At 40.3% G+C, this 21,580-nt stretch overlaps 1 protein-coding gene across 2 annotated transcripts in view; it reads left to right on the top strand.

Annotated features, from left to right (window-relative positions):
• Vps53 (vacuolar protein sorting 53) overlaps nucleotides 1-20,513 on the top strand; it is a 76,625-nt gene extending 56,112 nt beyond the window's left edge. The window contains exons 15-19 of one of the 2 annotated variants that reach the window (XM_071666371.1): nucleotides 726-774; nucleotides 7,278-7,382; nucleotides 13,631-13,705; nucleotides 17,214-17,303; nucleotides 19,729-20,513. In XM_071666371.1, the coding sequence (XP_071522472.1) occupies nucleotides 726-774; nucleotides 7,278-7,382; nucleotides 13,631-13,705; nucleotides 17,214-17,303; nucleotides 19,729-19,992 (583 nt within the window). In that variant the 3' untranslated portion in view covers nucleotides 19,993-20,513. Of the gene's footprint in view, nucleotides 1-725; nucleotides 775-7,277; nucleotides 7,383-13,630; nucleotides 13,709-17,213; nucleotides 17,304-19,728 lie in introns of those variants that run through there. The other variant, XR_011713302.1, reaches the window with a different exon arrangement.
• The last annotated feature ends 1,067 nt before the right edge of the window (nucleotides 20,514-21,580 follow it).

Genomic DNA, 21,580 nt, shown 5'->3' with positions numbered 1-21,580 from the left:
CGCGTGAGGGAGGGAGCGTTAAGAACAGAGGACTGAGCCTTTGAGGGAATATCCTCACTTGGCCCCCTTCTCTGTTCCTTCTTTTGGGAAATTAAAAATGAGAGGGGAGGATTTCCAGCCCCTCACTCCCTTCCCTTTTAGTCGCCTTCTACAACACGCAGGGAATACGTGGGAAGTACTCTTTCTCCCCTATCCCCAGTGATAGGGGAATTTTATTTCCTTTGCTATCTGGACTGAACATATATGATGTACTCCCTGATGGTTAATGACCAGCTAAGTTAAAAAATATGTGCAAAGGATGTGGAAACATTTACAGAGTTGTCAGTAGTAGTTTCCTGACTTGCTACTGCCTGAGGCATCCTGTGCCTTGTATAGGGTTTATCGCCAGTAAGTGGGTTAAGATTTTGTTTGAATATTTGGCCTCTACACTTGATTGGATTTTTATTTACTTCTCTATTCTTTTCCAACAGTTTGATTTGTATATGGTCCTATAATCAAACAATTTCTGAAGGACTGAATTTTTTTTCTGGAATTTATTATGCACAAAATTTCCATTTCTGTGTGTTTAAGCTCATACTAGAAAATTTGGCAGGCTTTAAAAGATAGTTTATAACTTCTTTGTTAGTTGTATATCTAACTAATGGTTTTGCTGCCATAAGCAGGTGGGACTAGCTACTGCAATGAATATCATAGAGATTACCAACCATGTTGTTTCTCTCTTCCAGGTTTTGTGACAAGTTGGCAGCTGCAATCCTTAACAAATTTGTCCAGCAGGTAAACCTGTCACCGAACCCATACAATATTGAAATATCTTCACTCATAAATCTCTTAATAGGATACTGGTGACTACAACTTTCTGTTCAGAAGTTATCAGAATTTCAGAATTTTGTGCCACTATTGAATGTACAAGGCTGGGTATTTAATATTGATTATCTTAGCCAAAGATTTGATTTGGGATGAATATTTTCATCAGGGAAACATTTGATTTATATCACATTCATACAGAGTTTATATGTAATTTAGCAAAATATGTTTGAATACAAACATAGAGTTTGATAACTCTCAAGTCACATGATATGTTATATATATTTTTTTTTTTTTTTTTTTTTTATCTTTGTCGCTGTCTCCCGCGTTTGCAAGGTAGCGCAAGGAAACAGACGAAAGAAATGGCCCAACCCCCCCCATACACATGTATATACATACGTCCACACACGCAAATATACATACCTACACAGCTTTCCATGGTTTACCCCAGACGCTTCACATGCCTTGATTCAATCCACTGACAGCACGTCAACCCCGGTATACCACATCGCTCCAATTCACTCTATTCCTTGCCCTCCTTTCACCCTCCTGCATGTTCAGGCCCCGATCACACAAAATCTTTTTTACTCCATCTTTCCACCTCCAATTTGGTCTCCCTCTTCTCCTCGTTCCCTCCACCTCCGACACATATATCCTCTTGGTCAATCTTTCCTCACTCATTCTCTCCATGTGACCAAACCATTTCAAAACACCCTCTTCTGCTCTCTCAACCACGCTCTTTTTATTTCCACACATCTCTCTTACCCTTACGTTACTTACTCGATCAAACCACCTCACACCACACATTGTCCTCAAACATCTCATTTCCAGCACATCCATCCTCCTGCGCACAACTCTATCCATAGTCCATGTCTCGCAACCATACAACATTGTTGGAACCACTATATATATATATATTGGGGTGAAGAAGGTGGTGAGAGTAAGTGAGCTTGGGAAGGAGACCTGTGTGAAGAAGTATCTGGAGAGACTGTGTACAGAGTGGAAAAAGGTGAGAACAATGGAAGTAAGGGGAGTGGGGGAGGAATGGGATGTATTTAGGGAATCAGTGATGGATTGCGCAAAAGATGCTTGTGGCATGAGAAGAGTGGGAGGTGGGCTGTTTAGAAAGGGTAGTGAGTGGTGGGATGAAGAAGTAAGAGTATTAGTGAAAGAGAAGAGAGAGGCATTTGGACGATTTTTGCAGGGAAAAAATGCAATTGAGTGGGAGAAGTATAAAAGAAAGAGACAGGAGGTCAAGAGAAAGGTGCAAGAGGTGAAAAAAAGGGCAAATGAGAGTTGGGGTGAGAGACTATCAGTAAATTTTAGGGAGAATAAAAAGATGTTCTGGAAGGAGGTAAATAGGGTGCGTAAGACAAGGGAGCAAATGGGAACTTCAGTGAAGGGCGTAAATGGGGAGGTGATAACAAGTAGTGGTGATGTGAGAAGGAGATGGAATGAGTATTTTGAAGGTTTGTTGAATGTGTCTGATGACAGAGTGGCAGATATAGGGTGTTTGGGTCGAGGTGGTGTGCAAAGTGAGAGGGTTAGGGAAAATGATTTGGTAAACAGAGAAGAGGTAGTAAAAGCTTTGCGGAAGATGAAAGCCGGCAAGGCAGCAGGTTTGGATGGTATTGCAGTGGAATTTATTAAAAAAGGGGGTGACTGTATTGTTGACTGGTTGGTAAGGTTATTTAATGTATGTATGACTCATGGTGAGGTGCCTGAGGATTGGCGGAATGCGTGCATAGTGCCATTGTACAAAGGCAAAGGGGATAAGAGTGAGTGCTCAAATTACAGAGGTATAAGTTTGTTGAGTATTCCTGGTAAATTATATGGGAGGGTACTGATTGAGAGGGTGAAGGCATGTACAGAGCATCAGATTGGGGAAGAGCAGTGTGGTTTCAGAAGTGGTAGAGGATGTGTGGATCAGGTGTTTGCTTTGAAGAATGTATGTGAGAAATACTTAGAAAAGCAAATGGATTTGTATGTAGCATTTATGGATCTGGAGAAGGCATATGATAGAGTTGATAGAGATGCTCTGTGGAAGGTATTAAGAATATATGGTGTGGGAGGCAAGTTGTTAGAAGCAGTGAAAAGTTTTTATCGAGGATGTAAGGCATGTGTACGTGTAGGAAGAGAGGAAAGTGATTGGTTCTCAGTGAATGTAGGTTTGCGGCAGGGGTGTGTGATGTCTCCATGGTTGTTTAATTTGTTTATGGATGGGGTTGTTAGGGAGGTAAATGCAAGAGTTTTGGAAAGAGGGGCAAGTATGAAGTCTGTTGGGGATGAGAGAGCTTGGGAAGTGAGTCAGTTGTTGTTCGCTGATGATACAGCGCTGGTGGCGGATTCATGTGAGAAACTGCAGAAGCTGGTGACGGAGTTTGGTAAAGTGTGTGGAAGAAGAAAGTTAAGAGTAAATGTGAATAAGAGCAAGGTTATTAGGTACAGTAGGGTTGAGGGTCAAGTCAATTGGGAGGTGAGTTTGAATGGAGAAAAACTGGAGGAAGTGAAGTGTTTTAGATATCTGGGAGTGGATCTGTCAGCGGATGGAACCATGGAAGCGGAAGTGGATCATAGGGTGGGGGAGGGGGCGAAAATTTTGGGAGCCTTGAAAAATGTGTGGAAGTCGAGAACATTATCCCGGAAAGCAAAAATGGGTATGTTTGAAGGAATAGTGGTTCCAACAATGTTGTATGGTTGCGAGGCGTGGGCTATGGATAGAGTTGTGCGCAGGAGGATGGATGTGCTGGAAATGAGATGTTTGAGGACAATGTGTGGTGTGAGGTGGTTTGATCGAGTAAGTAACGTAAGGGTAAGAGAGATGTGTGGAAATAAAAAGAGCGTGGTTGAGAGAGCAGAAGAGGGTGTTTTGAAATGGTTTGGGCACATGGAGAGAATGAGTGAGGAAAGATTGACCAAGAGGATATATGTGTCGGAGGTGGAGGGAACGAGGAGAAGAGGGAGACCAAATTGGAGGTGGAAAGATGGAGTGAAAAGGATTTTGTGTGATCGGGGCCTGAACATGCAGGAGGGTGAAAGGAGGGCAAGAAATAGAGCGAATTGGAGTGATGTGGTATACAGGGGTTGACGTGCTGTCAGTGGATTGAACCAAGGCATGTGAAGCGTCCGGGGTAAACCATGGAAAGCTGTGTAGGTATGTATATTTGCGTGTGTGGACGTATGTATATACATGTGTATGGGGGGGGGTTGGGCCATTTCTTTCGTCTGTTTCCTTGCGCTACCTCGCAAACGCGGGAGACAGCGACAAAGTATAATAAAATAAATATATATATATATATATATATATATATATATATATATATATTTTTTTTTTTTCATACTATTCACTATTTCCCGCGATAGCGAGGTAGCGTTAAGAACAGAGGACTGGGCCTTTGAGGGAATATCCTCACCTGGACCTCTCCTCTGTTCCTTCTTTTTGAAAAAAAAAAAAAAAACGAGAGGGGAGGATTTCCAGCCCCCCGCTCCCTTCCCTTTTAGTCGCCTTCTACGACACGCAGGGAATACGGTGGGAAGTATTCTTTCTCCCCTATCCCCAGGGAATATATATATATATATATATATATATATATATATATATATATATATATATATATATATATATATATATATATCTTTTTCTTTCTTACAAACTATTTGCCATTTCCCGCATTAGCAAGGTAGCGTTAAGAACAGAGGACTGGGCCTCTGAGGGAATATCCTCACCTGGCCCCCTTCTCTTCCTTCTTTTGGAAAATTAAAAAAAAAACAAGAGTGGAGGATTTCCAGCCCCCACTCCCTCCCCTTTTAGTGCCTTCTACGACACGCAGGGAATATGTGGGAAGTATTCTTTCTCCCCTAACCCCAAGGATATACATATATATATATATATATTTATTCATTTAATTTATTTTGCTTTGTCGCTGTCTCCCGCGTTTGCGAGGTAGCGCAAGGAAACAGACGAAAGAAATGGCCCAACCCACCCCCATACACATGTATATACATACACGTCCACACACGCAAATATACATACCTATACATCTCAATGTACACATATAAACACACACAGACACATACACATATACCCATGCACACAATTCACACTGTCTGCCTTTATTTATTCCCATCGCCACCTCGCCACACATGGAATACCATCCCCCTCCCCCTCATGTGTGCGAGGTAGCGCTAGGAAAAGACAACAAAGGCCCCATTCGTTCACACTAAGTCTCTAGCTGTCATGCAATAATGCCCGAAACCACAGCTCCCTTTCCACATCCAGGCCCCACACAACTTTCCATGGTTTACCCCAGACGCTTCACATGCCCTGATTCAATCCACTGACAGCACGTCAACCCTGGTATACCACATTGATCCAATTCACTCTATTCCTTGCCCGCCTTTCACCCTCCTGCATGTTCAGGCCCCGATCACTCAAAATCTTTTTCACTCCATCTTTCCACCTCCAGTTTGGTCTCCCACTTCTCGTTCCCTCCACCTCCGACACATATATCCTCTTAGTCAATCTTTCCTCATTCATTCTCTCCATGTGCCCAAACCATTTCAAAACACCCTCTTCTGCTCTCTCAACCACGCTCTTTTTATTTCCACACATCTCTCTTACCCTTACATTACTTACTCGATCAAACCACCTCACACCACACATTGTCCTCAAACATCTCATTTCCAGTACATCCACCCTCCTGCGCACAACTCTATCCATAGCCCACGTCTCGCAACCATACAACATTGTGGGAACCACTGTTCCTTCAAACATACCCATTTTTGCTTTCCGAGATAATGTTCTCGACTTCCAAACATTCTTCAAGGCTCCCAGGATTTTCGCCCCCTCCCCCACCCTATGATTCACTTCCGCCTCCATGGTTCCATCCGCTGTCAGATCCACTCCCAGATATCTAAAACACTTTACTTCCTCCAGTTTTTCTCCATTCAAACTTACCTCCCAATTGACTTGACCCTCAGCCCTACTGTACCTAATAACCTTGCTCGTATTCACATTTACTCTTAATTTTCTTCTTTCACACACTTTACCAAAATCAGTCACCAGCTTCTGCAGTTTCTCACATGAATCAGCGACCAGCGCTGTATCATCAGCGAACAACAACTGACTCACTTCCCAAGCTCTCATCCACAGCAGATTGTATACTTGCCCCTCTTTCCAAAACTCTTGCATTCACTTCCCTAACAACCCCATCCATAAACAAATTAAACAACCATGGAGACATCACACACCCCAGCCGCAAACCTACATTATAGGAAATCTATGTATATATATATTTTTTTTTCATACTATTCGCCATTTCCCGCGTGAGGGAGGGAGCGTTAAGAACAGAGGACTGAGCCTTTGAGGGAATATCCTCACTTGGCCCCCTTCTCTGTTCCTTCTTTTGGGAAATTAAAAATGAGAGGGGAGGATTTCCAGCCCCCACTCCCTTCCCTTTTAGTCGCCTTCTACAACACGCAGGGAATACGTGGGAAGTACTCTTTCTCCCCTATCCCCAGTGATAGGGGAATTTTATTTCCTTTGCTATCTGGACTGAACATATATGATGTACTCCCTGATGGTTAATGACCAGCTAAGTTAAAAAATATGTGCAAAGGATGTGGAAACATTTACAGAGTTGTCAGTAGTAGTTTCCTGACTTGCTACTGCCTGAGGCATCCTGTGCCTTGTATAGGGTTTATCGCCAGTAAGTGGGTTAAGATTTTGTTTGAATATTTGGCCTCTACACTTGATTGGATTTTTATTTACTTCTCTATTCTTTTCCAACAGTTTGATTTGTATATGGTCCTATAATCAAACAATTTCTGAAGGACTGAATTTTTTTTCTGGAATTTATTATGCACAAAATTTCCATTTCTGTGTGTTTAAGCTCATACTAGAAAATTTGGCAGGCTTTAAAAGATAGTTTATAACTTCTTTGTTAGTTGTATATCTAACTAATGGTTTTGCTGCCATAAGCAGGTGGGACTAGCTACTGCAATGAATATCATAGAGATTACCAACCATGTTGTTTCTCTCTTCCAGGTTTTGTGACAAGTTGGCAGCTGCAATCCTTAACAAATTTGTCCAGCAGGTAAACTTGTCACCGAACCCATACAATATTGAAATATCTTCACTCATAAATCTCTTAATAGGATACTGGTGACTACAACTTTCTGTTCAGAAGTTATCAGAATTTCAGAATTTTGTGCCACTATTGAATGTACAAGGCTGGGTATTTAATATTGATTATCTTAGCCAAAGATTTGATTTGGGATGAATATTTTCATCAGGGAAACATTTGATTTATATCACATTCATACAGAGTTTATATGTAATTTAGCAAAATATGTTTGAATACAAACATAGAGTTTGATAACTCTCAAGTCACATGATACCTGATACCATACACTCAGAGGCATTCATATTGTTAGTAGTAAGTAATTTATATTATTATTATTTTCTTTTTCAGGTGTATAAATGCCGTCCCATCAGTGGTGTTGGCTGTGAACAGCTCCTTTTAGACTGCCATGCCCTCAAGGCTGTCATGCTTCAGCTACCAGTTGTTGCTTCACAAGTAAGTGATGCATCTCATTAGAGATTTAGAGGTGTGTGGAAATGTAAAGAGTGAGGTTGAGAAAGCAGAAGAGGGTGTGTTGAAATGGTTTGGGCGTATGGAGAGAATGAGTGAGGAAAGATTGACATACGAGGATATATATGTCAGAGGTGATGGGAACAAGGAGAAGCGGTAGACCAATTTGGAGGTGGAGGGATGGAGTGAAAAAGATTTTAAGGGATCGGGGCCTGAACATACAGGAGGATGAGAGGTGTGTAAGGTATAGAGTGAATTGGAACTGGAACATGCTATCAGTGGACTGAACCAGGGCATGTGAAGTGCCTGGGATAAACCATGGAAAGGTCTGTGGGGCTTGGATGTGGATAGGGAACAGTGATTTTGATGATCACACATGACAGCTAGAGACTAAGTGTGAACGAATGTGGTTTTTTGTCTCTTTTTCTGGCGCTACATCGCTGAAGCAGAGGGTAGCGATGCTGTTTCCTGTGGGGCGGGGTAGTGCCAGGAATGGATGAAGGCAAGGAAGTATGAATATGTACATGTGCATATATGTCTGTGTATATATATATTTTTTTTTTTTTTTTTTTTTTGCTTTGTCGCTGTCTCCCGCGTTTGCAAGGTAGCGCAAGGAAACAGACAAAAGAAATGGCCCAACCCACCCCCATACACATGTATATACATACGTCCACACACGCAAATATACATACCTACACAGCTTTCCATGGTTTACCCCAGACGCTTCACATGCCTTGATTCAATCCACTGACAGCACGTCAACCCCGGTATACCACATCGCTCCAATTCACTCTATTCCTTGCCCTCCTTTCACCCTCCTGCATGTTCAGGCCCCGATCACACAAAATCTTTTTCACTCCATCTTTCCACCTCCAATTTGGTCTCCCTCTTCTCCTCGTTCCCTCCACCTCCGACACATATATCCTCTTGGTCAATCTTTCCTCACTCATTCTCTCCATGTGCCCAAACCATTTCAAAATACCCTCTTCTGCTCTCTCAACCACGCTCTTTTTATTTCCACACATCTCTCTTACCCTTACGTTACTTACTCGATCAAACCACCTCACACCACACATTGTCCTCAAACATCTCATTTCCAGCACATCCATCCTCCTGCACACAACTCTATCCATAGCCCATGCCTCGCAACCATACAACATTGTTGGAACCACTATTCCTTCAAACATACCCATTTTTGCTTTCCGAGATAATGTTCTCGACTTCCACACATTCTTCAAGGCTCCCAGAATTTTCGCCCCCTCCCCCACCCTATGATCCACTTCCGCTTCCATGGTTCCATCCGCTGCCAGATCCACTCCCAGATATCTAAAACACTTCACTTCCTCCAGTTTTTCTCCATTCAAACTCACCTCCCAATTGACGACCCTCAACCCTACTGTACCTAATAACCTTGCTCTTATTCACATTTACTCTTAACTTTCTTCTTTCACACACTTTACCAAACTCAGTCACCAGCTTCTGCAGTTTCTCACATGAATCAGCGCTGGTGGCTGATTCATGTGAGAAACTGCAGAAGCTGGTGACTGAGTTTGGTAAAGTGTGTGAAAGAAGAAAGTTAAGAGTAAATGTGAATAAGAGCAAGGTTATTAGGTACAGTAGGGTTGAGGGTCAAGTCAATTGGGAGGTAAGTTTGAATGGAGAAAAACTGGAGGAAGTAAAGTGTTTTAGATATCTGGGAGTGGATCTGGCAGCGGATGGAACCATGGAAGCAGAAGTGGATCATAGGGTGGGGGAGGGGGCGAAAATTCTGGGAGCCTTGAAGAATGTGTGGAAGTCGAGAACATTATCTCGGAAAGCAAAAATGGGTATGTTTGAAGGAATAGTGGTTCCAACAATGTTGTATGGTTGCGAGGCGTGGGCTATGGATAGAGTTATGCGCAGGAGGATGGATGTGCTGGAAATGAGATGTTTGAGGACAATGTGTGGTGTGAGGTGGTTTGATTGAGTAAGTAACGTAAGGTTAAGAGAGATGTGTGGAAATAAAAAAGAGCGTGGTTGAGAGAGCAGAAGAGGGTGTTTTGAAATGGTTTGGGCACATGGAGAGAATGAGTGAGGACAGATTGACCAAGAGGATATATGTGTCGGAGGTGGAGGGAACGAGGAGAAGAGGGAGACCAAATTGGAGGTGGAAAGATGGAGTGAAAAAGATTTTGTGTGATCGGGGCCTGAACATGCAGGAGGGTGAAAGGAGGGCAAGGAATAGAGTGAATTGGAACGATGTGGTATACCGGGGTTGACGTGCTGTCAGTGGATTGAATCAAGGCATGTGAAGCGTCTGGGGTAAACCATGGAAAGCTGTGTAGATATGTATATTTGCGTGTGTGGACGTATGTATATACATGTGTATAGGGGTGGGTTGGGCCATTTCTTTCGTCTGTTTCCTTGCGCTACCTCGCAAACGCGGGAGACAGCGACAAAAAAAAAAAAAAGAAAAAGAAATCATCATACTTGATCAACATTTTCCACATCAGCAAGGTAGTGCCAAGAAACAGACGAAGAATGGCCCAGCCACTCACATACACATATAAATAAATGAATGCCCATACACACACATATACATATCAACATATATTTATTTATTTATTTTATTATACTTTGTCGCTTTCTTTTTTTCTTTTAAACTATTCGCCATTTCCCGCGTTAGCGAGGTAGCGTTAGGAACAGAGGACTGGGCCTTTTTTGGAATATCCTCACCTGGCCCCCTCTGTTCCTTCTTTTGGAAAGAAAAAGAAAAAAAACAAAACGAGAGGGGAGGATTTCCAGCCCCCCGCTCCCTCCCCTTTTAGTCGCCTTCTACGACACGCAGGGAATACGTGAGAAGTATTCTTAATCCCCTATCCCCAGGGATAATATATATATATATATATATATATGGTGAGGTGCCTGAGGATTGGCGAAATGCGTGCATAGTGCCATTGTACAAAGGCAAAGGGGATAAGAGTGAGTGCTCACATTACAGAGGTATAAGTTTGTTGAGTATTCCTGGTAAATTATATGGGAGGGTATTGATTGAGAGGGTGAAGGCATGTACAGAGCATCAGATTGGGGAAGAGCAGTGTGGTTTCAGAAGTGGTAGAGGATGTGTGGATCAGGTGTTTGCTTTGAAGAATGTATGTGAGAAATACTTAGAAAAGCAAATGGATTTGTATGTAGCATTTATGGATCTGGAGAAGGCATATGATAGAGTTGATAGAGATGCTCTGTGGAAGGTATTAAGAATATATGGTGTGGGAGGCAAGTTGTTAGAAGCAGTGAAAAGTTTTTATCGAGGATGTAAGGCATGTGTACGTGTAGGAAGAGAGGAAAGTGATTGGTTCTCAGTGAATGTAGGTTTGCGGCAGGGGTGTGTGATGTCCCCATGGTTGTTTAATTTGTTTATGGATGGGGTTGTTAGGGAGGTGAATGCAAGAGTTTTGGAAAGAGGGGCAAGTATGAAGTCTGTTGTGGATGAGAGAGCTTGGGAAGTGAGTCAGTTGTTGTTCGCTGATGATACAGCGCTGGTGGCTGATTCATGTGAGAAACTGCAGAAGCTGGTGACTGAGTTTGGTAAAGTGTGTGAAAGAAGAAAGTTAAGAGTAAATGTGAATAAGAGCAAGGTTATTAGGTACAGTATAATGATAAAAGAAAAAAATATTTTAATTTTCCAATCAGTGAAGGTAATTTTATTGAAGAATGTTGTTATATTTGGTGTCTGACCGATTTGTCATCCTCCTTTATTGTAAAAGAAGTACTAGTTTGCCTTATGTGTCTGTATCCTAGCTGATTTACCTCTTTAACAAATAGAATGTGAGATATAGATGGGTTAAAGTAGAAAATTTCGAAAGTTTGAATATTTAAGAAGGAAGGAGAGGTTTAGTGGGCTTCGATTTATAGGGAAACAAACAGATCATCTAAATTCTAAGGAATGAAAGAAAGGCAGAAATATGGTCCTCATGGGTTGGATTGGTTTACCAAAGGGAATGGTTCAACCCACTAGTGTGTATGTCATTGACTTGGATTAGCACTAGTCATTTGAAAAAAAAGTGTAAGCAGATGAGATGTATTTTGGCTTTAGGTAATTTTCTGTTAAAGAATCAGGGAATACAGCACTATGCAGGGTTATGGTAAATGAAATAAGAAGATGGAACATTTGAAATATTATAGATATGTGGAAATAGTTTATTAAAATGAAGTTATTTGCATTAGGTATTCTCTGCATATATCTCACCTTATGTCAGCTGCTCAGTCTAGGATCAAATTGCATTTTTGATAAATAAATTTGTCATGCTGTATGTGGCTGCAGCCCATTTGCCTGTGTCACTACTACAATACAGTTGATTGTGGGTACATTGTAGATATCTGTCCAGGATTAAACTATATTTGGCCACTGACGTTGATAGCCTTTTCTGTTTGTATGGTTATGTGAATGTTGTGTTTAGGCATATATGTTTGATATTCTCTGAAGAATCAGATATGTTATTCCTTATATGAAATGCTTATGTATCCATTGGAATTGTAACAACCTCTTGTCTTCTTCCACAGAGGGTTTTTTCCCTGCTTTTTGCCATATGTATATAACAGCCATTGTCGTAATACGTTTCCTTTACTACAACATTCTGCTAATACCATTAACGTCTTCAAATAATAAAGCTACTCTCTTTGGTTCTGTTTTTTTGTATAATATCCCCCCACTCACTGACACACACCTCATGTTTGCTTCTCCCTGTAATCTCTTCTCACATCATCCTAAAGTTACTTCTCATGTTCATAAGTAAGGCTTGTGAGCCATATGCATCTTTCTTTATATTTTAAAGAAATGTGCTTCAGAGCTTATGTTGATTCTTCCTCATAAATTTTGCATGTGCTTAAATGTGAAAACTTTTTTCTGCAAAACATGCATTCATACACTCTATCCTCATGAACAGTCCATCACTGCTCTAAATCTCAACTAATTTTCAGTTTCTCTGACTTTTATCTTTACCAGAATCTGTGATTATGACTTCCACTTCCTTGGGCACTTGGAGTATCATATTCTTCAAACAGACCATCAACATAGCTTTTGCAAGGCTTCAGTCACAAGTGGTATTCTTTTCTGTGTTACTAATTGACCATCCTCTGTAAGAATCTTTGGGGAGTACTATGTTGTATCCTGTGGTATGATAAAAGCTTTTATCTGAATATGTCTTTAGAGGGCCACACCATGCCAGAAGCTTTTGATTTATCAAGAGTTACAGTATTGGACTGCTCAGAGGTCTCTCAGAGAGGATGACCAGATGTTAGTAACATAGAAAAGAATATCACTGGTAGCTGATGTCTTGTAAACATGAAGTTGATGATTGATATCACTGGTAGCTGATGTAAACGTGAAGCTGATGATTGGTGAGAAGATTTCAAGCTCCTTTTGACTTTTTTCTTTCACTCATTCCTCCCATGTTCTTCCTCTTTGGTCTTTCTGTTTCCCTAATTGTTTATGATGCCTCTCCCTCTTTGTCTGTCAACAGCAGTTTCCCTAAGGATTCTGTCCTGTTTCCTTTGCTCCTCCTCTTCCTGATGATTTCTTCATCAAAAAAGGGAAAGCTGTCATATACTGATGACTCAGTACTGCATTCCTCCAGTTCTTTCAAATCTGCTGTTTCTTCACTTATTTGATTTACATCTTGTCCTATCTTGCCACAACTATCTATATGAACTTAGATTGGATGGTATTTTTCAGTGGGACAGATGCCTCTAAAACTTTAACATATAACTGTTACTTCAGTTCTATAGATTTATTCCTCCTTGTATGGAGTAGTGCTCATGCACATGGATAAGCTCTTGCTGTACATACTTGATTGACTCAGTTGAGTCCAAAACACTTCAACTAATCAACTTGGTATATCTCTAGATTTTGACCCTATTTGCTTTGTACATTAATTTTTGTTCTCCTTCCTTCACCTCTAGGTATTAGCTGGACAACATGTGTTATTACTTTGTGGCTATTGGCATCTTAAGGTTAGATTGTTGTGACTTATGTTGTTTTATCAACACCATTAAGCTTTGAAACTTTACATTTTTAAGTTATCTTTAACATCTACAACCTGCTGCTTTATAAAAGGTGGGTTTTCCATATACCTCAAGACTTGAAGATTTTTTTCCAATTCTCTATCTTTATCATTTTGTTTCTGTTTAGGGCAAACCTTAATGACGACTTTTGTCTGTGGCTGGACTGAAAAAAAAAGCAAATTGCATTACAGGTGCGACGTGACCCTCCTCAAACGTATACCAGAATGGTGGCAAGAGGCATGGCACGTGCTGAGCTGGTACTACAGGTGTGTATTGAATCTTTTAAGTTATGAATGAGGTGAGCAGACAAAAAAAGACCCCATTCGTTCACACTCAGTCTCTAGCTGTCATGTGTAATGCACCGAAACCACAGCTCCCTTTCCACATCCAGGCCCCACAGACCTTTCCATGGTTTACCCCAGACGCTTCACATGCCCTGATTCAATCCATTGACAGCACATTGACCCTGGTATACCACATTGATCCAATTTACTCTATTCCTTGCACACGTTTCACCCTCCTGTATGTTCAGGCCCCGATCACTCAAAATCTTTTTCACTCCATCTTACCACCTCCAATTTGGTCTCCCACTTCTCCTCGTTCCCTCCACCTCCAACACATATATCCTCTTGGTCAATCTTTCCTCACTCATTCTCTCCATGTGCCCAAACCATTTCAAAACACCCTCTTCTGCTCTCTCAACCACACTCTTTTTATTTCCACACATCTCTCTTACCCTTACATTACTTACTCGATCAAACCATCTCACACCACATATTGTCCTCAAACATCTCATTTCCAGCACATCCACCTTCCTGCGCACAACTCTATCCATAGCCCACGCCTCGCAACCATACAACATTGTTGGAACCACTATTCCTTCAAACATACCCATTTTTGTTTTCGGAGATAATGTTCTCGACTTCCACACATTCTTCGAGGCTCCCAGGATTTTCGCCCCAACCCCACCCTATGATTCACTTCCACTTCCATGGTTCCATCCGCTGCCAGATCCACTCCCAGATATCTAAAACACTTTACTTCCTCCAATTTTTCTCCATTCAAACTTACCTCCCAATTGACTTGACCCTCAACCCTACTGTATCTAATAACCTTGCTCTTATTCACATTTATTCTTAACTTTCTTCTTTTACACACTTTACTAAACTCAGTCACCAGCTTCTGCAGTCTCTCACATGAATCACTCAACAGCGCTGTATCATCAGCGAACAACAACTGACTCACTTCCCAAGCTCTCTCATCCCCAACAGACTTCATACTTGCCCTTCTATTTTGTTTATGATTATACCATTTGGGGACTGAACAAAAGAAAATTTCTGAGAGAGAGGTAGGAAGCACTGAATTTGACTATACTGCATTGATCCTGGTGGGAGATTTTAACTGAGTCGAGTGGTGAAAACATTTGAATTATAATGAGGGATAAGACAAGCAAATGAGGAAAGAATGCAAGTGGAATTAGCTTGAGTGTGCAGTGGTGAATCTTCAGCATATGAATGAATAGGATTAATAGATTCTTTTGATCTTTCATTTATGAGGTTGTTAGTGCTATTTGAAAAAATATTAATCTTATATATACAACCTTTCTCAGAGAGCAGAAGAGGGTGTGTTGAAATGTTTTAGACATATAGAGAGAATGAGTAAGGAAAGATTGACATAGAGGATTTATGTCTCGGGGGTGGAAGGAACAAGAAGTGGGGGACCAAATTTGAGGTGGAAGGATGGAGTATAAAAGATTTTGAGCAGTCGGGGCCTGAACATACAGGAGGTTGAGAGGCGTGCAAGGAATAGAGTGAATTGGACTGATGTGGTATACCAGGGTCGACGTGCTGTCAGTGGACTGACCCAGGGCATGTGAAGTGTCTGGGGTAAACCATGGAAAGGTCTGTGGGGCCAGGATGTAGATAGGGAGCTGTGGTTTCGGTGCATTACACATGACAGCTAGAGACTGTGTGAATGAATGTGGCCTTTTTTGTCTGTTTTTCTTAGCGCTACCTCGCTAAAGTGTGGGGTAGCAATGATGTTTCTTGTGGGGCAGGGTAGTGACAGGAATGGATGGAGGCAAGCAAGTATGAATATTTACATGTGTATGTATGTATATGTCTGTGTATGTGTATGTATATTTGTATATGTTGATATGTATTTATATTTATTATACTTTGTCGCTGTCTCCCGCGTTTGCGAGGTAGCGCAAGGAAACAGACGAAAGAAATGGCCCAACCCCCCCCATACACATGTATATACATACGTCCACACACGCAAATATACATACCTACACAGCTTTCCATGGTTTACCCCAGACGCTTCACATGCCTTGATTCAATCCACTGACAGCACGTCAACCCCGGTATACCACATCGCTCCAATTCACTCTATTCCTTGCCCTCCTTTCACCCTCCTGCATGTTCAGGCCCTGATCACACAAAATCTTTTTCACTCCATCTTTCCACCTCCAATTTGGTCTCCCTCTTCTCCTCGTTCCCTCCACCTTGGACACATATATCCTCTTGGTCAATCTTTCCTCACTCATTCTCTCCATGTGCCCAAACCACTTCAAAACACCCTCTTCTGCTCTCTCAACCACGCTCTTTTTTATTTCCACACATCTCTCTTACCCTTACGTTACTCGCTCGATCAAACCACCTCACACCACACATTGTCCTCAAACATCTCATTTCCAGCACATCCATCCTCCTGCGCACACCTCTCTCCATAGCCCACGCCTCGCAACCATACAACATTGTTGGAACCACTATTCCCTCAAACATACCCATTTTTGCTTTCCGAAATAATGTTCTCGACTTCCACACATTCTTCAAGGCCCCCAGAATTTTCGCCCCCTCCCCCACCCTATGATCCACTTCCGCTTCCATGGTTCCATCCGCTGCCAGATCCACTCCCAGATATCTAAAACACTTCACTTCCTCCAGTTTTTCTCCATTCAAGCTCACCTCCCAATTGACTTGACCCTCAACCCTACTGTACCTAATAACCTTGCTCTTATTCACATTTACTCTTAACTTTCTTCTTCCACACACTTTACCAAACTCAGTCACCAGCTTCTGTAGTTTCTCGCATGAATCAGCCACCAGCGCTGTATCATCAGCGAACAACAACTTACTCACTTCCCAAGCTCTCTCATCCCCAACAGACTTCATACTTGCCCCTCTTTCCAAAACTCTTGCATTTACCTCCCTAACAACCCCATCCATAAACAAATTAAACAACCATGGAGACATCACACACCCTTGCCGCAAACCTACATTCACTGAGAACATATATTCCCTCAAAGGCCCAGTCCTCTGTTCTTAACGCTACCTCACTAACGAGGGAAATGGCGAATAGTTTGAAAGAAAAAGAAAGAAATATATTTACATATATATATATTTTATTTTATTTATTTTGCTTTGTCGCTGTCTCCAGCATTAGCAAGGTAGCGCAAGGAAACAGACGAAAGAATGGCCCAACCCACCCACATACACATGTATATACATACACATCCACACACAGCACATATACATACCTATACATCTCAATGTATACATATTTATACTCACACAGACATAAACATTTATACCCATGTACATAATTCATACTGTCTGCCTTTATTGTGTGTATATGAGTGGATGGGCTATTCTTCATCTGTTTCCTGGCGCTACCTCTGTGAGGCAGGAAACAGCGATTAAGTATGACATATATGATATAAGACATTTAATGATTAGTTAAATTCATTTTCTTTTTAAAAACTTCTTTTAGGTTGTGATGGGAGAATATGCAACACACAATGACTTAGTTGATAAGTTCAATCGCCTTCTGCCAGATGCAACGATTGCAGACTTTCAGAAGGTAAATGATACTGTGTTATCAGCACTGCTCTTTACTCAGCTGTCTGGAAATGTCAAACTTCATAGGCTCTTCAAGAAAAAGTAACTCAGAAATAGGTATCACATTATTTAATTGATACGATATCTTATTTAGGAATACTTATGAAGCTCCAGGAATTTAATAAAATGAAGTTTGTTTTGTTAAGTAAGCAGTGACCAGTACTACAGAATGAAAATTTTGTCATTGGTTATGAAATCCCTGCAATGTTTTGGAAGTGTGTCCCTCCACTGAACACTGTATAATAATGATAATGATTAAGTCATCATTTGATTTACATTTTAGAACCAAACATAAGTTGGATGTAGCATTTGGAGCACAATGATAGAGTTTATCATGGTGCATCATGGGTTGATTTTGCATAACTTGTTTTGTGCCACCTTTTTCCAGTACTTTATAATAAATGATTATGTTGTATGTTTCAGGTTTTGATAGTGGTTGACTTTTCCTGCAGTTGATGATGCTTTCATCAACCCATTTGTGTCATACATACATTTGTACTTTTCTTTAGCAGCCATCATTATAAGATTCTTCAGAATTCTTTGCAGAATATGAACATTAGTAAACAGTAGAGATTTAGATGAATGCTTTTATGTCTGATAATTTACTTTAAGATATTCTCTTTATCTATATTGTTAGGTTTTTCAGTTGATTATTTAGGGACTGGTTGCTGATTTTTCTTTTATTGTACTCACAATTCTTTTTTCATTGATTTTTGGATGCTTTCTTCCTGCAAAGTTTAAGATGATGCATATAGTTGTATCAGCTTCAAATAGAAACATTGTTTAGAGATGATATTTGTAGGCCAATGTTGCATCATTAGGAGGAGTTAGTCTTATTTGAGAAAGGCTTCTGAACAGTGTGCTTATTCTGGTGTGTCTGTATATTGATTTTTTTGCCCAAGTCTGTAATTAAGGTGTATGATATAATTTTCTTAGAGTTGTGTCATTTAGCTTCTCAAATTTTCTTGCATGTAGCAGGGGATATGGTCAAAAGAAATTGAAAGAAGGGGCAATTACCTTGTGTTGATGATTAATCAAAATTGTATGATAATATTATGACTGCTGTGTTTATTGTTGCAGCTTTACCAGCTTTCACTTATTATGTAAGGAAGTTTATTATATGGAAACTTTGTTAATGTGGAAGGTTTCAGATTCTGCAGAAGGGATTCTTGAATTCAATTTATGTTTAGTATTCCAGTATATCCTCCCAAACCTGAATATTCTGATTATTAGATCTTCCAGAACCAGGAAATCATGACAACCGACTGGTATTGGGGTTTTGTCTGATTTACAAGAGAAACAAAGAAGGTTTACAAGAGAAAAAAGATGCCTTTTTGGGTTATTAGATTAGTGATGAGTGATTTTTCTTCCCAAACCCAGAATGTGTCCCAAACTACTTTATCAAAGTAGATGGGGGATTGTGTTGATTGGTTCAGAGAAGAGAGCAAGACAAAAAGTTTATATATTTTCTCCAGTGTTCATCATTTTTATTAAATTCATATTGAAGCAAGTAATTGAAGGTGGATATGAATTATTGCTTTGATGAGTTGTTCTAGTAGTTCTTATTACCATCAGTTGTAATCTTCAGCCTTCCTGCCTTTGAGCAAGCTGCCTAGACATGTATTCTTCATACTGTTTATTCAGACATTTCCTTCATTCTGATTTCTTATGCATAAAAATCACAATTCAAACTCTCAGTTTCCAATACACTTTTGATAGGATTTCATTTATAGATATATATGATAACACTTAGAATAATTTTCCATCCTCTCTGTTCATGATATCTGAAAGTAAAAGCTTTATCAGCTCCTGTTCAGCTATACATCATTATTGTTGTTGAGACTGAAGCTTGCATTGTAAAATCCTTAGCCCATTTTTTTGGGAATGGAATGCATATGGGAACATTTGATAAGAAGTTCAGATATTTGCTAGGAGCTCCTAATAACAGCATTTACTTCTCAAAACCCTGGGGATAGTGGAGAAAGAATACTTCCCACGTATTCCCTGCGTGTCGTAGAAGGCGACTAAAAGGGAAGGGAGCGGGGGGCTGGAAATCCTCCCCTCTCGTTTTTTTTTTTTTTTTTTTTTTTTTTTTTTTTCCAAAAAAAGAAGGAACAGAGAAGGGGGCCAGGTGAGGGTATTCCCTCAAAGGCCCAGTCCTCTGTTCTTAACGCTACCTCGCTATCGCGGGAAATGGCGAATAGTATGAAAAAAAAAAAAAAAAACTTCTCAAAACACCAGTCACGGAATTATCTATCTGATTGGTAGGAAGTTAATGTACATAATTGATTTTTTTAATCATAACTTTTATCATTCTTCTCATCAGTTGCAATGCATTATATAGAATTTGAATGAAGATAATACATCTCATGCATATCACTGCACAGGTGCTAGAAATGAGAGGGGTTAAAGATCGAGCATCAGTGTTAGAGCTGTATCGCCAGCGCACTTTAGGGTGCACAATGGATTCTCCTCATCGAAGCCCAGCAGTTATCATCACTGGCAACCAGCCTGCTGCTTCCCACCTTCCTGTCTGTCAGACTTCACCCACTGCCAGCATAACCACCAATAATGCCCCAAGCCCAGAACATGAAATGAGCAAGATTGCGCGCCTTGAAAGGATGTTAAAATCACGCAGACTTATATCATAAGACACCTAAGTATTTTGCATTTTGCTTAATGCCCTAATAGTAAGATTTTTTATATATGTGTATGTAGACAGTAAGATTTTTAAGGGGGGATTTATTGAGTAACAACATATTAAAAAGTTTGTTACTAAACCTCAGGAGAAATAAAAACAGGGTACAGTATGATTTTTTGGAGAAAAAGAATGGTGGAAAGTTTTAGAGGGTTGTCCTGTTGAAATCATTGTTCAAATGGCTTAGATATTTTTATGTCAGGTTACTATCATGAATGTATCCTCTGACAAATGTATTTTTGTCTTTTCAGTAAATTCCCCTGCATCACAAGATATGTTGTATATGATAACATATTTCTGCATATATTTATCCAGTAATTTGTACAGTATTGGAAAGCCTTGAACAAGAGTGCATTTGAGTTAGTCATTCTTGTGTTTCTTTTCATGGTGTTTTTGGAAAAAAAAAAAAAAAGGATGACTTTATAAACACTTGTCTCATACTTTAAGCAGGATCCCAGTATGTGATTTCACCATCCTGCAAAGAACCTACTTCTACCACTCACTATTTTTTTGCAATCAAAGTTTCCTGTTGTGTGTTGTAAAAAGTGGGCCAAAACATCCCATTCTTCTGTGTATGATTATTGGTTTGCTATATGCTGTTTCTCTTTGTGTGAGGTTTTTGCAGAACATTACCCCTGAATAAAGGAAGGGGTGGGTGTATATGAATTTTCTCATTATTGAAAAAATCTTTGCTCCAGTTTGCAAATCTTTCAATCTTGAACTCATCCACATATAAAAGCCTTAATTTTTCAGCAAATTTAATTAAAATTGTACAGGGATATCATGGGGTGTGTGATGTCCCTATGCGTGTTCAATTTATTTATAGATGGGATGGTAAGGGAGGTAGATGCAAGCGTTTTGGAGAGAATGGCAAGTATGCAGTTTATTGGGGATGAGAGGGCCTGTGAAGTGAGTCAGTAGTGTTTGCTCATGATACAGCATTTGTGGCTGATTCAAGTGAGAAACTGCAGAAGTTGGTGAGTGAGTTTGAAAAAGTGCGTGAGAGCAGAAAGTTAAGAGTAAATGTGAATAAGAGCAAGGTTATTAGGTTCAGCAGGGTTGAGGAACGTGTTAGTTGGGATGTGAGTATGAATGGAGAAAAAATGGAGGAGGTGAAGTGTTTTAGACATCTGGGAGTGGGCTTAGCAGCAAATGGAACCATGGATATGGAAGTGAGTCACAGAGTTGGGGAGGGGTTAAAGGTTTTGGGAGCAATGAAGAATGTGTGGAAAGAGAGAATATTATCTCGGAGAGCAAAAATGGAGATGTTTGAAGGAATAATAGTTCCAACAATATTATATGGTTGCGAGGCATGGACTATAGATAGGGTTTTACAGGTGGTTTGATCGAGTCAGTAATGAAATGGTAAGAGAGGTGTGTGGTAATAAATAGTATGGTTGAGAGAGCAGAAGAGGGTTTGTTGAAAAGGTTTTGACATATGGAGAGAATGAGTGAGGAAAGATTGACAAAGAGGATATATGTGTCAGAGGTGGAGGAAACATGGACAAGCAGTAGGCCTAATTGGAGGTGGAAAGGTGGAG

Source organism: Panulirus ornatus, chromosome 11, assembly GCF_036320965.1.
Source record: "Panulirus ornatus isolate Po-2019 chromosome 11, ASM3632096v1, whole genome shotgun sequence".
NCBI lineage: Eukaryota > Metazoa > Arthropoda > Malacostraca > Decapoda > Palinuridae > Panulirus > Panulirus ornatus.
The sequence above is the reverse complement of the archived record's forward strand: the minus strand, read 5'-3'. Positions and strand labels throughout refer to the sequence as shown.